Source organism: Penicillium samsonianum, assembly GCF_028829775.1.
Source record: "Penicillium samsonianum strain IBT 33392 chromosome Unknown utg000003l_segment0_segment0, whole genome shotgun sequence".
Taxonomy (NCBI): Eukaryota; Fungi; Ascomycota; class Eurotiomycetes; order Eurotiales; family Aspergillaceae; genus Penicillium; species Penicillium samsonianum.
In genome coordinates this window covers 1,917,031-1,936,329 of record NW_026643261.1, presented here as the reverse complement: position 1 = coordinate 1,936,329, position 19,299 = coordinate 1,917,031, and the positions used below count along the sequence as shown (strand labels likewise).

General features: G+C 47.3%; 9 protein-coding genes across 9 annotated transcripts; 4 read left to right on the top strand and 5 right to left on the bottom strand.

Annotated features, from left to right (window-relative positions):
- Nucleotides 1-139: 139 nt before the first annotated feature.
- Nucleotides 140-553, top strand: N7471_004311 (uncharacterized protein; the record flags this gene model as incomplete). The annotated part of the gene is made up of 1 exon (XM_057277030.1): nt 140-553. One exon carries the CDS (start codon nt 140-142, stop codon nt 551-553), a length of 414 nt encoding a protein of 137 aa, XP_057136640.1.
- A 351-nt stretch (nt 554-904) lies between these two features.
- Nucleotides 905-1,942, bottom strand: N7471_004310 (proline racemase family protein; the record flags this gene model as incomplete). The annotated part of the gene is made up of 1 exon (XM_057277029.1): nt 905-1,942. The coding sequence occupies one exon, from the start codon at nt 1,940-1,942 to the stop codon at nt 905-907; it is 1,038 nt and encodes a 345-aa protein (XP_057136639.1).
- A 1,077-nt stretch (nt 1,943-3,019) lies between these two features.
- Nucleotides 3,020-4,023, bottom strand: N7471_004309 (uncharacterized protein; the record flags this gene model as incomplete). Its single annotated transcript, XM_057277028.1, has 2 exons — nt 3,020-3,882; nt 3,930-4,023. The coding sequence occupies 2 exons, from the start codon at nt 4,021-4,023 to the stop codon at nt 3,020-3,022; spliced, it is 957 nt and encodes a 318-aa protein (XP_057136638.1).
- Nucleotides 4,024-4,507: 484 nt separating this feature from the next.
- Nucleotides 4,508-6,315, bottom strand: N7471_004308 (uncharacterized protein; the record flags this gene model as incomplete). Its single annotated transcript, XM_057277027.1, has 4 exons — nt 4,508-4,701; nt 4,761-5,335; nt 5,425-5,624; nt 5,680-6,315. The coding sequence occupies 4 exons, from the start codon at nt 6,313-6,315 to the stop codon at nt 4,508-4,510; spliced, it is 1,605 nt and encodes a 534-aa protein (XP_057136637.1).
- Nucleotides 6,316-7,772: 1,457 nt separating this feature from the next.
- Nucleotides 7,773-9,866, top strand: N7471_004307 (Zn(II)2Cys6 transcription factor; the record flags this gene model as incomplete). Its single annotated transcript, XM_057277026.1, has 2 exons — nt 7,773-7,868; nt 8,076-9,866. The coding sequence occupies 2 exons, from the start codon at nt 7,773-7,775 to the stop codon at nt 9,864-9,866; spliced, it is 1,887 nt and encodes a 628-aa protein (XP_057136636.1).
- Nucleotides 9,867-10,254: 388 nt separating this feature from the next.
- N7471_004306 (fumarylacetoacetate hydrolase family protein) lies at nt 10,255-11,424 on the bottom strand (the record flags this gene model as incomplete). The annotated part of the gene is made up of 6 exons (XM_057277025.1): nt 10,255-10,413; nt 10,467-10,628; nt 10,682-10,922; nt 10,970-11,186; nt 11,239-11,317; nt 11,365-11,424. The coding sequence occupies 6 exons, from the start codon at nt 11,422-11,424 to the stop codon at nt 10,255-10,257; spliced, it is 918 nt and encodes a 305-aa protein (XP_057136635.1).
- A 622-nt stretch (nt 11,425-12,046) lies between these two features.
- N7471_004305 (Major facilitator superfamily domain general substrate transporter) lies at nt 12,047-13,912 on the top strand (the record flags this gene model as incomplete). The annotated part of the gene is made up of 8 exons (XM_057277024.1): nt 12,047-12,225; nt 12,277-12,301; nt 12,357-12,390; nt 12,444-12,648; nt 12,705-12,809; nt 12,873-13,439; nt 13,496-13,613; nt 13,679-13,912. The coding sequence occupies 8 exons, from the start codon at nt 12,047-12,049 to the stop codon at nt 13,910-13,912; spliced, it is 1,467 nt and encodes a 488-aa protein (XP_057136634.1).
- Nucleotides 13,913-14,047: 135 nt separating this feature from the next.
- On the bottom strand, nt 14,048-15,868 carry N7471_004304 (fungal specific transcription factor domain-containing protein; the record flags this gene model as incomplete). The annotated part of the gene is made up of 2 exons (XM_057277023.1): nt 14,048-15,783; nt 15,841-15,868. 2 exons carry the CDS (start codon nt 15,866-15,868, stop codon nt 14,048-14,050), a joined length of 1,764 nt encoding a protein of 587 aa, XP_057136633.1.
- Nucleotides 15,869-16,686: 818 nt separating this feature from the next.
- N7471_004303 (uncharacterized protein) lies at nt 16,687-18,673 on the top strand (the record flags this gene model as incomplete). The annotated part of the gene is made up of 2 exons (XM_057277022.1): nt 16,687-16,737; nt 16,832-18,673. 2 exons carry the CDS (start codon nt 16,687-16,689, stop codon nt 18,671-18,673), a joined length of 1,893 nt encoding a protein of 630 aa, XP_057136632.1.
- Between the last annotated feature and the right edge of the window lie 626 nt (nt 18,674-19,299).

The following is a 19,299-nucleotide window of genomic DNA, read 5'->3' as shown; positions in this document are numbered from 1 at the left end:
TCTTCTGTTGATGGTTTCCTTTCCATTCTCATTCAGGCCACTCTCATCCAAGCAGCCTTTCACAGTCCAAACATCGAACATTCTTATTTCAAACACATCTTCTTCCTCCAGCAATTTGTTAAACCACTAAATCGCAAACATGCAAATCTCTCAGCTTCTTCTCGCAACTGGCCTCTTCGCCTCCTCCATCTTTGCTGCCCCTGTCACCAGCTCTGATTGGACCATACAAGACATGAAGCGTGTCTGCAACGGCGAAAACACCTCATGCACCTGGACCTTCGGCATCAACTCCGGTTCAGACACTACCGATTGTACCTATATCGTGGAGGCCAATGATGCCTCTCACGCTAACGGAGGCCCTAGCACATGCGATACATACACCGTCAGCTCAGGCTGGAGCGGCCAGTTTGATCCTACCAACGGCTTCTCTACCTTGTCCGTTGCCAACGACGAGGCCGGGCAGATCATCTGGCCTGCCTACACCGACGAGCAGCTTGCGGGCGGAAATGTCGTCAAGCCCGACCAGAGCTACACTCCCACTGCTCTCCCATAATTGAGGGAACAATCTGAGAATCACATTGAATAACGGCTTATATGGTTGGTTTAAGCCGACGATACTATGTCTCTATCAAAGCCACACGCTCCTTTTAATTGTCGATTTACGATCCCTTTTTTGTACTTAAGTTCAGTGTTGGAAGAAACAGAGCGCACAGTCTGAATGATGTATATAACAAACCCTCATGCTTTTCAATAACAGTTGAGCTATCACTTTTCGAATATCTCAATGCCAATTCTGTGTTTGGGTGTAACCTTGGACTGGGAGTATATAAGGACGCCGAAGACTTCCTTGAGGGTAGCATCTCATCCACAAACAGTTATTGTTCTTCCCTTAGCCTTATACCAATCAATTCAGTGCCATTGGCCACTGATCCCCCACCCTGAATCCCCCTGGGAAAGGGTCGCTCGAATCAAGAACCACTTGTTTGAAACTAGTTATCCAAGCCCTCCCAGCAACAGTCGGAAGAACAGCCTGGTACCCACCGACTTGTGTGGTTCCACGAATATGGCTGGTAAATTCGGTGCCAATAATACTGCGATGTTTGAAAATCTCACCCTCTGCCAGCTGACCCCTCGCATGCAGAACAGCGAGTCGAGCACATGTGCCAGTACCACAGGGACTGCGATCAAAACGCCCTGGTGAGACAACAACAGTGTTGATAGCAGCTTTGCAACCGTCCTCTTGTGTGAGAGGCTCCGTGAACTCCAGAATACTGACTCCCTTGATCCTGGGATTTTCGGGGTGAACAGGGGTGTAGGAGGCTTGGACTGTGCGTTTGATACGTTCGCCAATCTCGACTAGCTGCGTGCTATATTTCGATTCGATTTTCAGACCCACGGAAGCTGCATCCACAAGCACGTACATCATCCCCCCCCAGGCAATGTCAACGGAGATCTCTCCAAGACCGGGAACCAGGACTTGATAGTCGAGTTCGAATACGAAGGCGGGAACATTGTCGAATGCCACGCTCTTGCATTTCCCCGCTTCGCATTCTGCTTTCACGGTGACCAGACCGGCGGCGGTGTCCAAGGTCAGTTGGGTGATAGGCTCTTTCATTGGAACCATGCCGGTCTCCAATAGCACGGTGGCGGTGCATATTGTATTTGATCCCGACATAGGTGCATATTCTTCGCTTTCCATGATCAAAAACCCGGCATCGGCTCGTGGATCACAAGGGGGTAGGATCAAATTTGTGTTCATTGAGCACCGGCCTCGGGGCTCGTTGAGTAAAAGCTGACGTATGTCGTCTTTTTCGTTCAGAAAGTGAACCAGTTTTTCGTACATTGTACTGCCAGGGACATCGAGGACTCCACCAGTGATTACATCGCCGACTTCACCTTCGGCGTGGCATCCAACGACTGACAATGTACGCGAAAAGGGCATGATATTCGGTTGGCTTGTGGATTTTGTTTCTGTTTCGACAAGAGATAAAAAAAAATCGAAGTAATTGTTTTCAATTGGCAACTGGAATTTATTGAAAGGATGGTTTGCAATTCACAAGATCACCACGTTATTTTCCAGGCACAGGTATGCATTTATTGGACTAAAGCACAGACTTGAGCAAAAGCCCGGAAGGCCATTCAACCTAAGACACAGGGTGAACTCTACCTAAGGACAGTTAATTGCTTTTGAGGTGCTTTTGTACTTTGTGTCTGGCGCGGGAAGCGCTATAGGCTCCCATTTCCCCAAAAGCCAGCGAGTCATGATTAGAAGTAAAATATAGTTCTAACTAGTTTTGATAGGGCAAGAACCGTAGTCGTGATTGATCAACAGGATAATCCACACGTGTGCATGAAACTGGGGGTCCAGGCCCTGATCGAGTGTCAGGTGAGAGAACAAACATTAGCAACATCGTCAACTACGTGAACTACATAACCTTAACCTGCATATCTTTCTTGGCTACTCCGTACATTGGGGTCTCTTCTCGTCAGCTTACCGGGGTAATTCGGCTGATCAAGTGACCCGTCCTACTATATCTAGATGTTTGCTCTGTCAAAACCGCAAAAGTGTGATGGATCAATCGTACCTGCACCGCAAGGAAATTGGAAGCGAAATTATCTGGGCTGTGATTGCCTGCCCTGCATCCGGGACAAATAGCTCTCATGGGCGAAAAAGGGCCAGCTGTATGACTGGATCTTTGTTTATAGAATGAACGCTCCCCATGCGACGGAAAAGGGAATGATAAATGACCCAAGAGACCTGAAGCTGTTGCAATGAAGATCATGGGGACACTAGGTTCTGGGGGAAAAATTATCACCCCAGAATAGTGAAGATTTCTTTTTGAAAATAACAGGAGTTGTTCTTGATTTCTAGATACGGACGTTATATTGGGAAAAGAATATACCCCTTCGATCACATTGCAAATCCGCCTTCATCATGATTTAGGTTAAAGATGGGATAATAACGAAGTGTTCGCCTCTATATTATTTCAATTCCTAGAATCTGACGAGAGTCTGAAGTTCATTCATTTTTAACAAACAACATGCGACGGATATTCGGCCAATAAGTCCACACTAGAGTTGTAAAAACCGTGGTTGGTATAGCGAAGACCCAGTAAACCCAGAACTTGTTCGACATAGTCCAGCCGGAGTCCCCGCCGAAATCAAAAAATGACATGCTGAAGATAGCGCAGATGAAAGTAGGAGGGAGGAACGTAAGTGTAACAAAGGCGATCGTTTTCATCGTGGCACTGTCCAATTGGGTTGCCCGGCCAATTTCAAGGGTAACGCTGGCATCATGCTGAGCCACAGTATTAAAGGCCAGCTGGACTTCATTTTGCAGTCTCTTTTCATTTGAAGTGGACCGAGACCGTAAGTTGGTAATGAAAGACTGCCAGGATCGCAGACGAAGATCGATGTCTTCGGAAGCAGGAGAAGCATTATCTGGGTTCGAATTTGTATAGCTCTCGTGCTGCATCAAGATGTGCTCGATATTTTGCAAGGCAACGTCGAGTGTCTCATTCACATGAATTGCATGTCGGGCGATGTCGTGGAGTCGTCTGTAGTCGGGCTGTGGTCTCCCTTCTGGTTTTCCTTCTGTCTCCATCGATCGGACATGATCTCGGATAGCCCATACAGAAGGCTCCTCAAGGAGCGCAATCTGCTCGACTAGACATGGATAGACCCAGAATGGATCGTCGAGCCATCTTTCATCCGATTTCATCACTCCTCTCAGGAACCGTTCTTTGACAGGCGGGTCGAGATCGAAGGCGAGGACCACAGTTTGATTAGTTGAGGGCAGCCATCGTGTGAAGATATTGGTATGATACCATTTGAATCTGGTATCATGGTCTACCTTTTTCACGGCGAATTTGGACCAGGTATCTAAAGAAATTAGTGATGCCCTGACCATTCATCTGTGGCGTACTTACTGAAACCAGTGGTGACTCCGGAGTTTCGCGTTCTTTCGCATCCAAAGCCTCCATTTCCTTTAACGAAATGATACGACCACCAAAAATGAGGCATACAAAAAGCATCGGTGAAGGCTTGTCGACATTGTGAACATCTCTCAATCTCGGTAGAATTGGCGACGCTCGTAACATTAGGGTGTTTCTCTAGATTTGGGCGGGTTCACATACATGATACATATCTTAGACCAAGCAGGAAAAGTATCAGAAAAATCGTTTGGATCTTCAAGGTGGAAGTTCGCACGCCGAGTTTGTCGCCAATCGCCTGTATCTCCTTTGTTCCGATGCAATATTAGTAAATCAGTACAGGGTCGGGACTTCTGCTCCTGCATTTTAGTTTCATGGGATGTCATTTAAGCCCTAGGAGATTTCGAGGTTGTTTTAGAGAAATCACTCAGGAGAGCAAATCTCACTGAGTGGGGGAAATAAGAGTCGCTGAGAGGGGCCGTGCCCCCTCAGCCTCAAAATGTGCAGGGAAATATATTCAATTCGAGGTCGGATTTATATTGGAGCTTTTACCCTCAAATCCCTTACTTCACTATTTACCAGTCTGATGAGCGAAACTCATCATCCATTGTTGGCGGCCCAATATACTTCTCGTACCCCCAAACCCAGTACCATCCAGAAGCAATTAGTATAAACGCAACAAACACCACCGGTGCGTAGTTGACCGTATCTGCAGCAACAGGGATTGAAGAAGGCATGCAGAATAATGGAATGACAAGAATACTCCACGCTAAAAACGAATATGCGATTAGCCATGGCGATAAACCCTGCAAGGTCGTTGATACTTACCCAGTGCCACAATATTGCAAACCAGCCCGAGTGTACCAAGGTCAAATTGGCCATTCTTTATGTGTCGTCGGCCTCCAGCAAGAGACACGACGATTGGACAAGCATAGCTGACAGTCAGGGTAATAACTCCGACACCCGTGAAAGCATTAAATGCAGTAGTTGACCCGAAGTAAATGAATCCAAGCAGTATTTGAACAACCATGCCAAGCATCATGGCATTAAAAGGTACGCCGTCTCTGTTTACCTGCCTCCACCATACGGAGCCTGGTATACCCCCATCACGGGCAAATGCCCATGTGCTTCGGGAGACAGCCGTGGTACAGCCTATGACACAGAACAGAGAGAGCACTATCAATGGCAGGAGAAGCAGGAATGATCCAACTGGATTTCCAATAGCGGACTTGATAATACTCGGAACTGGTTGACCGGATTCTAGAGCCGCTAAAGCCTTTGTGTCGGGGAGCACAAAGACCAATGGAACAAGGAAGATAAATCCGGCGAGGGTGTTCAGAATGACTGTTCCAACCATTGCTTTTGGAACTTGTGTTGATGGTTGCTGGACTTCTTCACACATACTTTGACGCGTCAGTTATATAAGCTTTCCGTAGTGGAGAATGAGACGGGATATGTTCCTCTGGGGTGGAAACAAAATAACGTTACCTACCAAATCACCATGCCAGTAGAAGAAGTGCTATAAGCTGCCTGCAAAAGTCCGACGCAGAAGGACCAGCCTGCTGGCCAACCAGATTCGGGTTCAAAACTAGTAAAAACATATTTGGCCTCATGTCTACCTTCTTTCGCAATTGCGAGAACACATATTACAATAGCCAACACTCCTGCAAATGTCCAGAATATTGCGAATGTCTAGCTTTTGTATTAGCAAAGTAATGTTGTCGCAAGGGTTGTGGTTTAGACATACGTCAAGGTAAGGTAGCCATTTGTTCCCAAAGGCCGATACTGCATTAGCGAGAAGTGTGACTGCGACAAATATAAGAAAAACTTGGTATGTTTCCGCTTGGAAGATTCCCACCCCTGGAGCAGATTCAAAAACGTTGATACACGAAACGAAGAAAAGAGTACTCCCAAGGTTGACTGCAAGTGTGATAGTGATATTTCCAACAACATATGACCATCCGCAAATCCATGATGCGATTCTTCGGTATGACGGTGGAGATAGCATAAATGTCTGGTAGTAGACCCCTCCGGCAGTTGGATAGACCGAGGTTATTTCGCCAAGTGAGGCAGCCACACATAGGGTAATCAAAGAGACGGCAAGCCATCCCCAAATTATGTTGACAGGGCCTCCCCCAACAAGAGGGTAGGTAAAAGTTGTAGCCAGTCCGTACGGAATAGCTGCCAGTACGAAGGACATGAAAGCTACCTGAAGCGTGGAGCGGTTTCGAACGAGTTCAGGCTCGTATCCCAGGGCTTCCAGTACCCCATTTGCTGAAGTTTGTTTGCCTTCTTCAATGCTGGGAAATTCCTCAGGGGAATGGGTCTCGGAACCTTTGTTCTTCGAAGAATGACGCTGGTGGGCGGTGACTTCGTCTGCCATGATAGAAGTTTGACAAAATCGGGACGAGTAACGAAATAGTGAAGAATTTCCCGGGGTGGAGAGATGTTGACCAAGACTGGGTCAAAAGACTGAGCTTCAGGTAGTCAAATCTTGGGCATAATCGAATAATCAGCCTACAGAGGAATTTTCGGATGCAAAAACATTGGGAATTCGGGGTGTTTATCTTCTATTCTGGCGAGGGGAGTCCCGTGCGCAACTACTCATAAAACCTTGAGCACATTGACAAAATTCAGTCAATCCGTTATCCCATATCTCTCCGGGGCACGTTCCCAAACAAGATATCCAAGTGGAGAAATGATTTTATGCCGAGATAACGTTTGACAGGAGACTCCACCCGGGCAATGACCTAGGCAACCACATATGACGTGAAGATAAGACGAGCAGAGAGATTGGATAGACAATACATGTATGCCTGAGCTGAAACATCGATGATCCTCTCCGAATTGAAAGTTTGATTGTTTACCTACCCAAACTAAACTAGTACGGAATGGGTTAGAGTTTTAACGCTAATGCACGGCGGCTACGCTATACCAAATATAGCCTCCATGTGGATCCGGCGGTCCGGAATTCCTTCTCGAGACCACTCAGTGAGAGATATATGGGGATAGATTACATATGTATGTAGTGTTGATTGGTTCAGAGGCATCCAGGACTGCGTAGGTAATAGTAATCAATGGATGCAGCTCGGCAGTTGACATTGATAAAAGAATATTGTCAAATATCGAACTCCCGGGAGGCCATGAATGTAACATCAACGAGCTTTCTGGAGATATCCGTGCAAATTTCCCCTCACAATATGGAGAAAACTAAGATGAAAGGGCTTGACTTTCTCCGCATATATGATGTCATAATAAGCACGGTGCGGAGAGAACCCAATTCAGAAACAGTTACCATTGACAGAGAGTTGGAACATGGGCATTCTTTTTTTTTTTCCACCAAGGATGGTGGAGGGCTCCTCCCAAGAGTTGTGTTAGAACTTACCTAGTTTTGAAAGATTGTACAATATCAACTCCAGCATGCGCATACACATACCCATACCTATACCCAAATCATGTCCTTAAAAGCACTTGTACTTGAGACCATCCAGGTTAGTGATATGTACCTGGTGGGGCATATATCTCCCCGGGCCAACTTTAAACATGCTGATGGCCTGAATGTCAAGATTTCCCAAATGAGAAATTCCTTGCTGCAAATGCTTGCTTGACACGCTGATCACGCGCCGATTATATAGAAAAGGCGCTAGTTCGAATTAAGAAAACGAACCCGCCTCAAAGCGTAATGTTGGTCCCTTTCTGGATTAGCGCGAAAGGAAGGTGCGGGGGGGATAGCGCTAGTCACCATTTGGGCAACCTCAACGATTCCGCTTCAAACCAATCGGGGGCGATTCTCAGCAGCGGCGAGGCTTTGCTTATCGGCAGGTGATCGGATCCCGGTTCATGCACCGGCCTTCGAATTCTGTCATCGGGTTCTCATCCGATGCCCCGCCATCTCAGACTGATGTGTTTCCCTCTCTTAGCGAAACAACATTCTCAGTATCTTTGCTTTAAGTAGAATGGAAAATACAGAGAGATTGGCTTCTTCGCAAAAGAAAAGGCAGAATCCCAACCGGTGCCGACCAAAATCGAGAGGGGGCTGCCAAAGGTGCAAGCAGCGGCGAGTAAGTCGAGGTGAAAGATGCACAGTTTCTCCTTCATCTATGAAGGCCCTCTTTGAATTCCAAATAATTAATACTTATTCAGCGCAGATGTGATGAGGCAAAGCCAAATTGTCAGGAATGTATCACGCGAGGATACGCATGCCCCGGTTACCAAAAGCAGAGCTTGCAGTGGCGATATGTTTTCAAAGGCAGCGAAGAGCCCAGTAAGCCAGCACCACCGATCGAGTCCCCCGCAACGGTTGCGACCGAAATTTCCGAAGTGAACAATCCAACACAGGAGGAAAAAGACAATCTTCAAAATGAAACACAGAATATCTGGGATACGACAGCCTTTTCAAACCTCTTTGACCAGTTGCCGGATTTTGATGAGCCAACAGATGCCTGGTTCTACATCGAGCCGGGATCTAATGGTACAGCTTTCGCGAAGCCTGATTCCGAGCTGGATGGGTTGTCGATTTTGCGTCAACGACTGGCCAACACCTCCGTCCCCTCCTTTCTCATCCAACTGCCAGTGATGTTGGTGCAATATTACTTTCATACGGTTTGTAACCAATGGTCATCTTTTGACTGTCCCCTCAATCCTTTCCGAACTATTGTCAGCCGGCTCTGGAGTCGAAATGCGGCGATTTACTTTGCTATCCAGAGCATGTCAGCTGCCTCGTTGGCCAACGATTTTCCAACCATGCGGGCCATCGGAATACAGACACAACAGCAAGCAATCGCGTGCCTGAATAACAGTGTCCAAAAGAGTTCCACTCAGACAAAAGACGATGAGTACTTCCTAGCACTACTCATGATTGGATCCACCACTGGGTGGCACGATGCTTCAGATTTGGGACTTCCATATCTGAGAGCGGCCCAAGACCATCTTCTGAGACAAGAACGCCAGTGCAAGAATGCAAACTCTGCCCTCGCAAAACAACATCCACTTTTCAAACAGTGTCTCCTTTGGTGGAGCTTACTAGCTGCCTTTGTGGCAGAGGAGTCGTCTATTCTGGAGGTGGAAAGCTCTATAGAAAACAGCGACACGGATCTTTCAGTCTATCTTGTCGATGGGCAGATCTTACCGCATCCGTGGACAGGGTCTCTGAGATACTCATTGAGTCTCTTCTATCGAACTGCAAGAGTAATCCGAGCCGCAAGAACCTCCCACCGCCGAAGGCCAGAGGCTTTGAATCCCACCTTGATTGACTTGAGCTCCATGGCGGAAGAATTCGATCTCAGACAGAAAGCCGAACAGCTCGAGGACAGAATTCTCTTCACTGGCTTCTCATTCTATTGTGGGCCTGTCGATATCGGTGATTCAAACACGCCGCCGTCGCATTTTCTTACGTTGGCCGAGGCATATCGCTGTACGGCACTATTACAAATTTACCATGTTTTCCCGGAAATCCTTGAAGAACGACTACGAAGTAATCAAACTGCGGATGGCGAAAGTCCTATCCCGGCCCTTTTTTTGTTGTTGTTCCCAATAGCCGCCGAATGGTCATCGTGCTCGGTGGAAGACACACGACACACCCTGGCACTGCACATTGTATCCCTCTTGGAGCAGCTTCCTTCAACGTCTGGAACGAAGGTTATGCAGCCCATAGTTCTAGCATGCATATCTAGCGATCTTGTTTTCTCGTCTGGGTCTGTGCTTGGCGCCACGGAAAATTCGATTCCCAGTCTGAATACGCTGGATGTTGAAATTGCCCAGGCCAGACGAAAGGTTAAGATGCGGTTGTCTGAACTTATTTTAATCCTACCAAAGCTGCCAATGCAACGTATTTTTAACGTTGTGTATGAGACTTGGGATCGTGCGGACTCCGGTTTAGAAGAGTTCTGGCTGGATGTTATGCTGGATTTGAATTTGGAAACAATTATGGGATAGGCTCAGCGTTCTATTCAGGATCCTACTGCCCAATGTCTCTATCTGTTCATCAACTTCAACTTGAATCCACTCGATGAACCCTTCAGGAAATGCTCTAATTTCGTAGATGACTCTCCGGTAAATGTCACTTATAGCTTTGTAAGCGTCAACTACATTTGGACCCCACCTAGGTTCCCTAGCTACTTGAGTTACATGTTCTTGATTTCTCGTAGAATAGCCGCTCCATACTGCTTGCCGGTCTTCGGCTAACAAATAAGGTACTCTAATGCAATGCTGCAAACCTCTTTTTTTACAAAACACAAGAATCACATCCAGTTCAAAGTGTGTAACACGACAAATTTTATTCCGCTACAATCATTGGATCAAATGCATATGGTTGATGCAACGCTCAATCTCTCGCAATCGGGCATATTTGAGTGCCTAACCCATGACTTATGCTTATCCGCAACTCGTCTCCGGGCTGGAGGAACTGTGGTGGGCTCTGTGAGATACCAATGCCACAAGGCGTTCCGGTGATGATGACGGTTCCGGGCAGTAATGTGTGGCCCTAATACTTAGAATTAGTTCTATTTGTTTGAAAGAGATAGAGTTATTCTGTACCTGAGAAACATAAGACACAATTTCTGGTATGCTGAAGATCATGTCATCGGCGGATCCATTCTGCATGATCTTTCCATTGAGACGTGTCTTCAAATTCAAAATTGCAGCGTCGGGTATTTGTTCTGTAGACACGATACATGGACCGAGTGGGCAAAATCCGTCCTGATGAAGGTTAGTCGGGAAGTTCATTTTGGGCATTGACTATATCAACATACCATTCCCTTTGCATAAGACCACTGTGATGTCTTCTCTTGATGTTTGCGGGCTGTCACATCATTGGCGACTGCATAGCCCAAAACATAGTCGGCTGCTTGGGACACCGAAGCATTCTTGCATTTTCTGCCGATGACTATCGCCAGCTCAACTTCATAGTCTGCTTCATCATAGTCCACGTTGGAGGGAAGTATAATTGGTTCGGATGCAGATGCAATGCAAGTGCTAGCCTTCAAAAATACACTGCACGGTATCAGCAAGGGTCAGACGCAAAAGGCAGATATACTAACGTTGGTGTGTTTGGAAGAGTCAACTTCATCTCGGCTGCGTGCTCCTTGTAGTTTAAGCCGACGCAACGAACAGTCCCAGCTTCGATTTGCGAGACTGGCGATAGCAGTTCATCAATTGTTTTAATTTCACCCGTGAATGAAGCATCATAATCTAATGCCGAGTTACCAGCCACGACTTTGACTGAGACGTCGACCTTCTTTTCTATGGCTTGGCCCACTATGAGTCTGTTAGTATGGGTTGGACTCTCGTGAACTTGAGTATTCCATACCATCAATATCCGGATTCACTGGCTCGCCACCATATATTTTACCATCTTCCGCTCTGAAGCGAACCCATCGCTTCCAAACCTGTGGCGCATTAGATTACTCCAACATGGTCTTGGTGAAGCGCTTACTGGATGTTTTGCTGCCGTGGTGTCTTTGAACTCCGCTCCATTCACGTTTGAAATTCCCATTTTGAGAGATACTGGTGACATAAAAGATTTTCGAAAGATAAAAAGTGCGAGTGTGCTTTGCCTCCTTATCAATGGGCAGTTCTTCAGACCGAATAACCCCTGTCGGGAAATTCATCGGGAAATTCCTAGATAAGATATGTTAAAGTTCATAATTGCCGATGCCAAGACGATAAAATGCGGGGAAACCCCTTCGGGTAAAAGATAGCGACAGCGGATCAGCTGATATACATGATTGTAGGCAATGTGAGAAAGTATTGAAACGTCGGAGGCACTTAAAACAGCGATAATTTGGAGGGGTGAGATATACACGCAATTATGGTAGAGTTTTAAGCTTAAAGTGCCCCAGGGGAGGCTATAGACGAACTAATGCACGAAAAACCTTGGTCACTGCCCCCCGGCTTATCCCCCGCCCTAGAGCTTATCTCTGGGGATGACACAGAATTTAATTGGTCATGGCCACCTAAAATGTTCGGGAAATTATTCGTCCCACCTTCGCCAAATGCTTGAATAAACCGAAGGATTTCCCGATCATTGATAACGCCTGCGATAACTTCTGTGGATATATAAGAACCCATGGGGAGGGATTCTACTTGTATACGATAAATCTACGTATTCATTCAAAATGAACAAGGAGACAGATATCAAACAAGCCGACTTATCCTCGGATCACGATGTACAGATGGGCAACTTCGTAGTTGACCCCATCCGAGAGAAAAAGCTACTATGGAAGCTTGATCTCTGCATTTGTCCTTTGGTGATGCTCATTTTCTTGGTTGCATATCTTGATCGAAGTAACTTGGGGTAAGGTTTTCATCCACACAGCAAGAGTTCTTATCGCTAACTCCTGGCTAGAAATGCAGCTGTTGCCGGAATGCCGGTAAAGTCGAGTCCACGTTTTGTGAAACAATGGGTTACTGACTTATCCCTTACAGGAAGATATTGGTTTAGTCGGAAATGAACTAGGAAGTGAGATTAGCCTCGTCCAATATTCGAAGCTAGAGCTAACAATACCCAACCAGATGCCGTGTCTTTGTTTTACGCAACCTACGTCTTCTTTGAGATCCCGTTCTCTATGCTCCTCAAGAAATTACGCCCAAACAGACTCATTTCTGCATTGATTCTTGGTTTCAGTGCATCCATATTGGGTGCTGGATTTATCAAGAATGTTGCCGGGCTTTATACCACCAGACTATTTCTCGGTGTCTTTGAGAGTGGCCTATTTCCGTGAGACTATCGGCTGCCTTGATAAACCCCCAGGATAGAGACTAATTATTGCGCAGGTGCTTGACTGTTCTCTTGACCACCTTTTACAAGCGCGAAGAGCAAGCACAGAGAATTTCCTATCTGTTCGTGTCTGCTGCTCTGAGTGGAGGCTTTGGTGGATTGTATGCGCAACTCTCCCTATTCTATCAAACAAATCCGAGCAATGATGGCTAACATAACCTTAGACTCGCCTTTGGACTGATTCGCCTGGATGGTGTGGGCGGTCTTGAAGGTTGGAGATGGCTTTTCATTGTGGAGGGCATCATGAGCGCGGTCATTGGCATTGCCACGTTCTTCCTCCTTCCAAACGACTTCGAAACTGCCTACTTCTTAAATGAAGAAGATAAAGAGCTGATGCGCTTGCGCATGCAACAGTCAGCACGGTACGCTGATAATGAAGAGTTTGATGTCAAGGAAGTGTGGAAAACACTGAGAGACCCCAAGAGTTGGCTCACCTCGTTCAACCAAATTTGTGTCAACACTTGTTCCTTCGGGTTTAGTACCTTCCTACCTACTATTATCCGAGGGTTTGGGTTTGATTCGGTCAAGACCCAACTGCTCACTGTTCCTGTGTATATCTGGGCCTCCGCGTTTTACCTGGTCGTTGCCAATCTCTCTGACCGAGTGCGCATGCGAGCTGTTTTCATGGTCCCCCTGTGTCTGGTGACAGCTATTGGCTATGCCATGCTGCTAGGAGTGGATGTCCATGCGCGAGGTGCATTATATTTTGCGACATACGTGTGTGTTACTGGGTATGTATTCCCGTTGTTTAGAGTAGTTGTTGAGAGATTGTTAACCTTTCTTCTAGAATCTATGCTGTGGTTGGACTTGGGGTCAGTTGGAACGCCAACAGTCATTCTGGCTATTACAAGCGTGCCATGGGAGTCGGCCTCCAGCAGACTATCGGAAATTGCGCCGGTTTGATTGTGAGTGAAATATCATATTGGCGTGCTCGTTTTGTGGCATTGACCTCAAGCTAACATAACTAAAGGCTGGTCAAATCTACAAGTCACCCATAAATGGACGATATGTGGTCGGTCATTCTGTTTCCCTTGCTGCTATCTGTCTCGCATTATTTGGTAATGCTGCCATGTGGGCTTTGCTCCGATATCACAATACGAAGCGAGACCAACTGTCACCGGAGGAGAGGGAGCGCATTGTCAGCTCGGGATCATACGAAAAGAAAGGCGGGGATTTCCATCCAGACTTCCGATATATCCTGTGAATGTATTTTATGCTACCAAATATTGAGATCGAATCATATAATTTTCGAGAAGGTCACACCCGTAATAGAGACGAACAATATAGATCGGCAGATGCCTGTACAACCAACAAGAATGACCCCAAGAAATACCATATGCTAAGTGTGATATGCAATTTCGGAGATCATCTGCTCCCAAGTTTCAAGATCAGCAGCCTGTGGAAATGCAAAGTTCTGATCTTCCCAGACTGCAGGCCACATAATATCGGGCGAGGCGCCCGCTGCAATAGACTCAATGTTCATGGGCGTCGGCATCATTGTATTCCTTTCGCGCTCCTGTGCCATAAAGTCTGGCAATACTTCAGGTGGACTCATTGGGGCCTGCTCACCTGGCTGGTCGGTGGCTTGTGCGAGTCCAGTGGTACGGATTATACACAACTCTACCACCTTGACCTCCGCAAGACCAAACTCGTTTAACCAAACATCCTTCCGTAACCTTTCGCAATATTCCTCAAGGTCGTTCAAGATTGCCGCAGTTTGAGGGGCAATGGGTCGCCGCACGGCGATAATACCCAGGATGAAGGCACTGTTAAACATATTGTGGGTGCCTAGTGTCCATCTCATATTTTCTGATGTTCCATAGTTCAAGGACTGCAATCGGATTTTCAGATCGGAAGATGCCGAGGAGATGCATGCCTCGTGACTAAAGCTGAAGCGATTGGTTATGGACTCGCGCAGAAGATAAGGTCGGTGCAGAGTGATTCTGGCAAAGTGGAAAGCAGAGTGCAGATAGAGGCGATGCCAAGGTAAAAATGTATGCGATCCATCCAGTGAAAGCTCGGGGTCTTCCACGGCGAAGTATGGTGGGAGTTGCTCTTTCCATGCAACAAGCTTGTTGTCCATCTCGATCACCATGTCGTACGATGCAGGATATAAACCAAAGCACCGGTCTTGGATTTCACCAGCGATTTTACCTAGGCCACTGCCGAGGAGTGTGACTGTGCTCATTGTGGGATAGCTCAATGGATGAGCTGTAGCAATAGAGGACTCTTCATCAGTCAATCCATCCAGCCATATATTATCAGGTGCTTTGATGAGACACATATGATCCGAGATCGCGTATGGTCTGCCGAGAGCGAGGGCAATAGTCTTGTCAAGCAAGTACAGATTGCTCCAAAGGCGTCTTCTGGTTTCAGTGGCTTTTCTCGACAATCCCCATTTTTCTCCATCTATATGCATGCCTTGTGCTTGGGCCATGCGCATGGCAAAGCTGATAGTGAGCCAGCTCTCTGCGGCTTGTCTGGTGTATAGCAGATATCGCGTAACCATCAACCCTGCTCTGACAAGATCTAGGCTCTCGCCGTGAAAAGAGGGTGAGATAACTATCGCTCTCCTGGCAGCCCAGTAGAAACGAAGGGAAGCTTCTTCGCTTTCTTTCCGCTTTTCGGGCGAAGAGGTCGTAGGACTATCCAAGAGCACGCTAAAAGCAAGAATAATGAACAAAAGAGCAAGCCAGCGAAGATCTACTCCGGCAATTTCGTCGAATCCAAATTTTCGGCCCCAGAACTCTGCAAATTGAGATCTGAAGGTTTCGGGGTGAACCGTGTCGATAGCCCAGTTGATCTCGGTCAGGAATTTCTCGATTAGCCGATCAACGGTCACTTTATTCCGCGGTAAGAGGCCAAGTAAATCCCAAACTTGTGAAAAGGGCCCAGAGTCATTTCGAAACGATTGCAAAGAATCCTTGCTAGACAGCAAGCTCATAGGGGGCAGATCAGGAGCTGACTCCTGAATCATGCGCGCTGCCACCTGGTGGCCAAAGTATGAATTACCGAAGAAGCTAGGTGCTCCCCGGGCAATATACAGCTGCCCCAGTTCTGTGCCCTGGGTATCTGCTATAGGACTTCACTGTTAGCCGTGATCTACGTTTTGATAGCGGGGATATCCAATACCTGCTGCGCTCACCCTTTCTGGTGACATCGCGTGGCCCTTCTCATTTTCCGGCCATTGACATAGTTGAGGGACCCCGCGCTGGATACAACGAGAGCAAGGCAGTTCTCTGTTACATTTCTGCTTCCTGGCGTGACATTGGGAACAGGAAGTTGTTTTTCTCCCCCGTCTTATTCTAGGGCGAGAGTCGAGTGCCATATTGTTTCTCTTTCTTCCATTGGCGCTCATTATTTCATGATGGAACTCCAAGCCGCCAGTAGTCAGGAGTTGTTGAATTGTAGAAAACAGAGAGGGAGTGACCCGAGGCTTAACTGGCCGGAGGTCTTGGCTCTGGGGATCAGGCCTAGGATGAAGGTGCTCGCTACCACAGATTTTATTCCCTATTCATTTTCCATACAACAAGAATTAGACGGATCTATGTTTTTATTTGAAATTGATTAATTGGTTAATATTATTACAATAGAAAGGCTACTGCTAATCATGTAGTCTCTGTGGGCCTGCACATCTGCCTTAGATGTTAGGACATCATTTCAGCGCTCCGGGTATATAAAGATCCAGGGTGGCTGGTCTCATCAGAGTGAACTAAAATAATTAAAGAAAAAGAATATGAGGAAATAGTAAAATCGAAAGGAGAAAGATGAATCATGAGAAAGGGAAATGGGAAGTATGAAAGTGGCCTTGTGATGCTTAGTCATCTGACGTCAAGCGCGTTGTTTACATTTTGGCCTCGCTTCGACTTTTGATGCTTCTCCACACCCTATCTCGACCTATTTACCCCCTGCACTACTTCTTCAGGCTATTGCAATCTTCTGATACTCTGTTGATTCCTTGCATTCGCGTCTTTAGTCATGGCGATCCGCCGTTCCGCGCGCATTCGTCGTGCTCAGGACACCCCGGAGGTAAGTAACATAGCAACAACGCCTGTTGTGGGACAGTTTGAGGTCCTGACAATCGTCGGAATCACGGTAAACTAACTTCCATTATTTTATTCAGGTTGAAGACATGACCCCTCAGCCAGTCCCAGCTTCCAGACTTCACTCTGTTGCCGAAGGCGAGGAGACTGACAACTTCGAACTCCCACACATCCAAACCCCCCTTGCGAAAACTTCTTCTCAAAAAACTCCTCGTGCGTCTGCTCAACAAAAGCGCGCTAGTATGAGGACCCCCACTAGTGTGACTGCGGCTCGTCCGTCCCGCGAAGAAATGCATCCTAGCAAGGCGCAACAGAGCACAACCAAGCACGCAGACTCAGGCCTGCTCCTCGGGTTCAATCCCATTAAGAAAGATGCCAATGGTAATGTAGTCAAGCACAGCATCAGTGACAATACCCCGACCAAATCGAAGGCGTCTCCCGCGACCGACCAGTTCGGAACCCCAGGATTCGAGTACAAGTTTCACTCCCAGGAGACGGAACTCAGTGACGAGGCCAAACTGCTGATGGAAAGCCTCCGTGCTGATGCAGCTCGAATCAAGGCGCAAATGGCCCAGGATAACTCGGAGCAAGAACGTGAAGATCACGAGGCCGAACAAGTTCATGGAGACCGGAAGATCGCCATGCCAAAGGGCAAGGCCAACCGCTTCAGCGACATCCACATGGCCGAATTCAGAAAGATGGACTCCATTGCTGGGCATCCTTCATCTTTCCGTGCTACTCCCGGTCGCTTCCAGCCTGTTACCAAGTCCCTGAAGCGGTCCAAGTCCAAGGCGCAGCTTGACGAACCAGAGAGCCAGAATTCGTCCCCTTCTCGCTCTGCCATTAAGATCTCAAACCTGACCACTCCCACGGCTGCTACAACAGCTAAGCGTGCCAAGCACAACCAAAGCGAAGATACATCCACTCGTCATGAATCACAGAAGGATCAAACACAGAAGGTCGAAACCCCTCGCCGACCTGCAGGTCCTCGCCCTCGCCCTCGCACAAACGTTCGCAGTTCCCTCATGACTCCCACACATGCTTCGCTTGCTCGTACTACCTCTACCAGCATCAAGGCGCCGAGGACCTCGATGATTCCATCCTTGAAACTCTCTCCGGCCGCCAAAACAATGGCCTCACCTCGAACTCCTCGCACTGATTTCAACCCACGCCTCAAGAGCAAATTGCCCACCCTTGGTAGCCTTAGGTCTATTCTTCGTCGGCGCCAACCACTCTTCTCCCGCGACCCTGCCAAAATTGCGTCTGGTACCCACGTTGCGGCGCCCGATTTCAATCCCAAGTCGCTCTTTGGAGGAGCTGGTGATATGAGCGACTCTGCTCCAACCCCTTCACCAAAGAAGCATGTTGAATTTACTCCGAGTGTCAAGTCTCGTCACGAACTTGCTGTCGCCTCACCCTCTCCTTCCAAGGCCTCTTCCGCTCAGCGTCGTTCCATGGCCGGAGATGTGGTCTATCCCACTCTCCCGGCTCTGACTCCGGAGAAGAACTCGGCTGCCTTGACGTCCACTACTCCTACTTCTGATTTCAAGTCCATTCGTCATGTTCGTAAATCGGATGCCGGTGAACAACCCGCTCCATATCAGGAGCTTCCCGTGGTGACTCATGGCATTGCTCATGGCATTGTCAATAAAAAGAGGCACCGCAATGAAGTTAACGACGAGGATGCTCCCAGCACTACAAATTGTGAGAATGCGCCGCCTATTGTTGTGCAGTCTGAAGAGCGCAGCACCAAGAGGTTCAAGTCCAACCCGCCTACTCCAAGCCCGGTGAAGAAACGCCTTATCAAGACTCCTGTGCGTCCTTCTGGCCAAATTGGCACTCCCGCCAGCAAGCAAAAGAGTCGTGGTGTTCTCAGCATGAGCCGCCTCAACATGCTTTCGAAGCCGAAGGGACAGGCCTAAACATGCAATGACTTGATGAGCACACACCTGGCGTGTTGGCCGCGTCTCTGATGATTTGTTTTTTTTTGTTTTTTTTTCAGCCTTATGATCAACCTAGTACCCGGTTTTTGTGACCACCCTTTTTTCGCCTTCTGGATCCTTGCAGTCCAGCCCACGCTGCAGTAATGCTCTTCTGCAGTGTCAACGAACCAAAATTTCCATTCTTGATTTGTATCTACACTAACATTTTTGAGGGTCTTCGGACCCTCCCCACCTTACGGAATATTTTCTTTTCGTTCTGGTGTTGTTTTTCTTCCTTTCTTTGTTGCCTGTTCCTCGGGTAAACCTTTGGTGGGAAATATGGTGTTTGCGGTTATGCTTTCGGGCTATTGCTATTGGAAAGGTACCATGCTGTTTCGTTTCCGTGTATGTATTGTCAATGAAAATTTTCAAATCAATTCTGTGATGGAAATCGCGGACAGTCAAGTATGATTAGTTGTGTGCATTCTAAACTATCGATGTCCCCAACAACGTAGAGTGAACAACCCGCTAGTTTACGCCGCTAGCTTACGCCATCTTTGGTTTACCAAAAAAAAATATCAGGTTGTGGATAAATCAAAGGATTTGCTATGTACAACATACAGGGA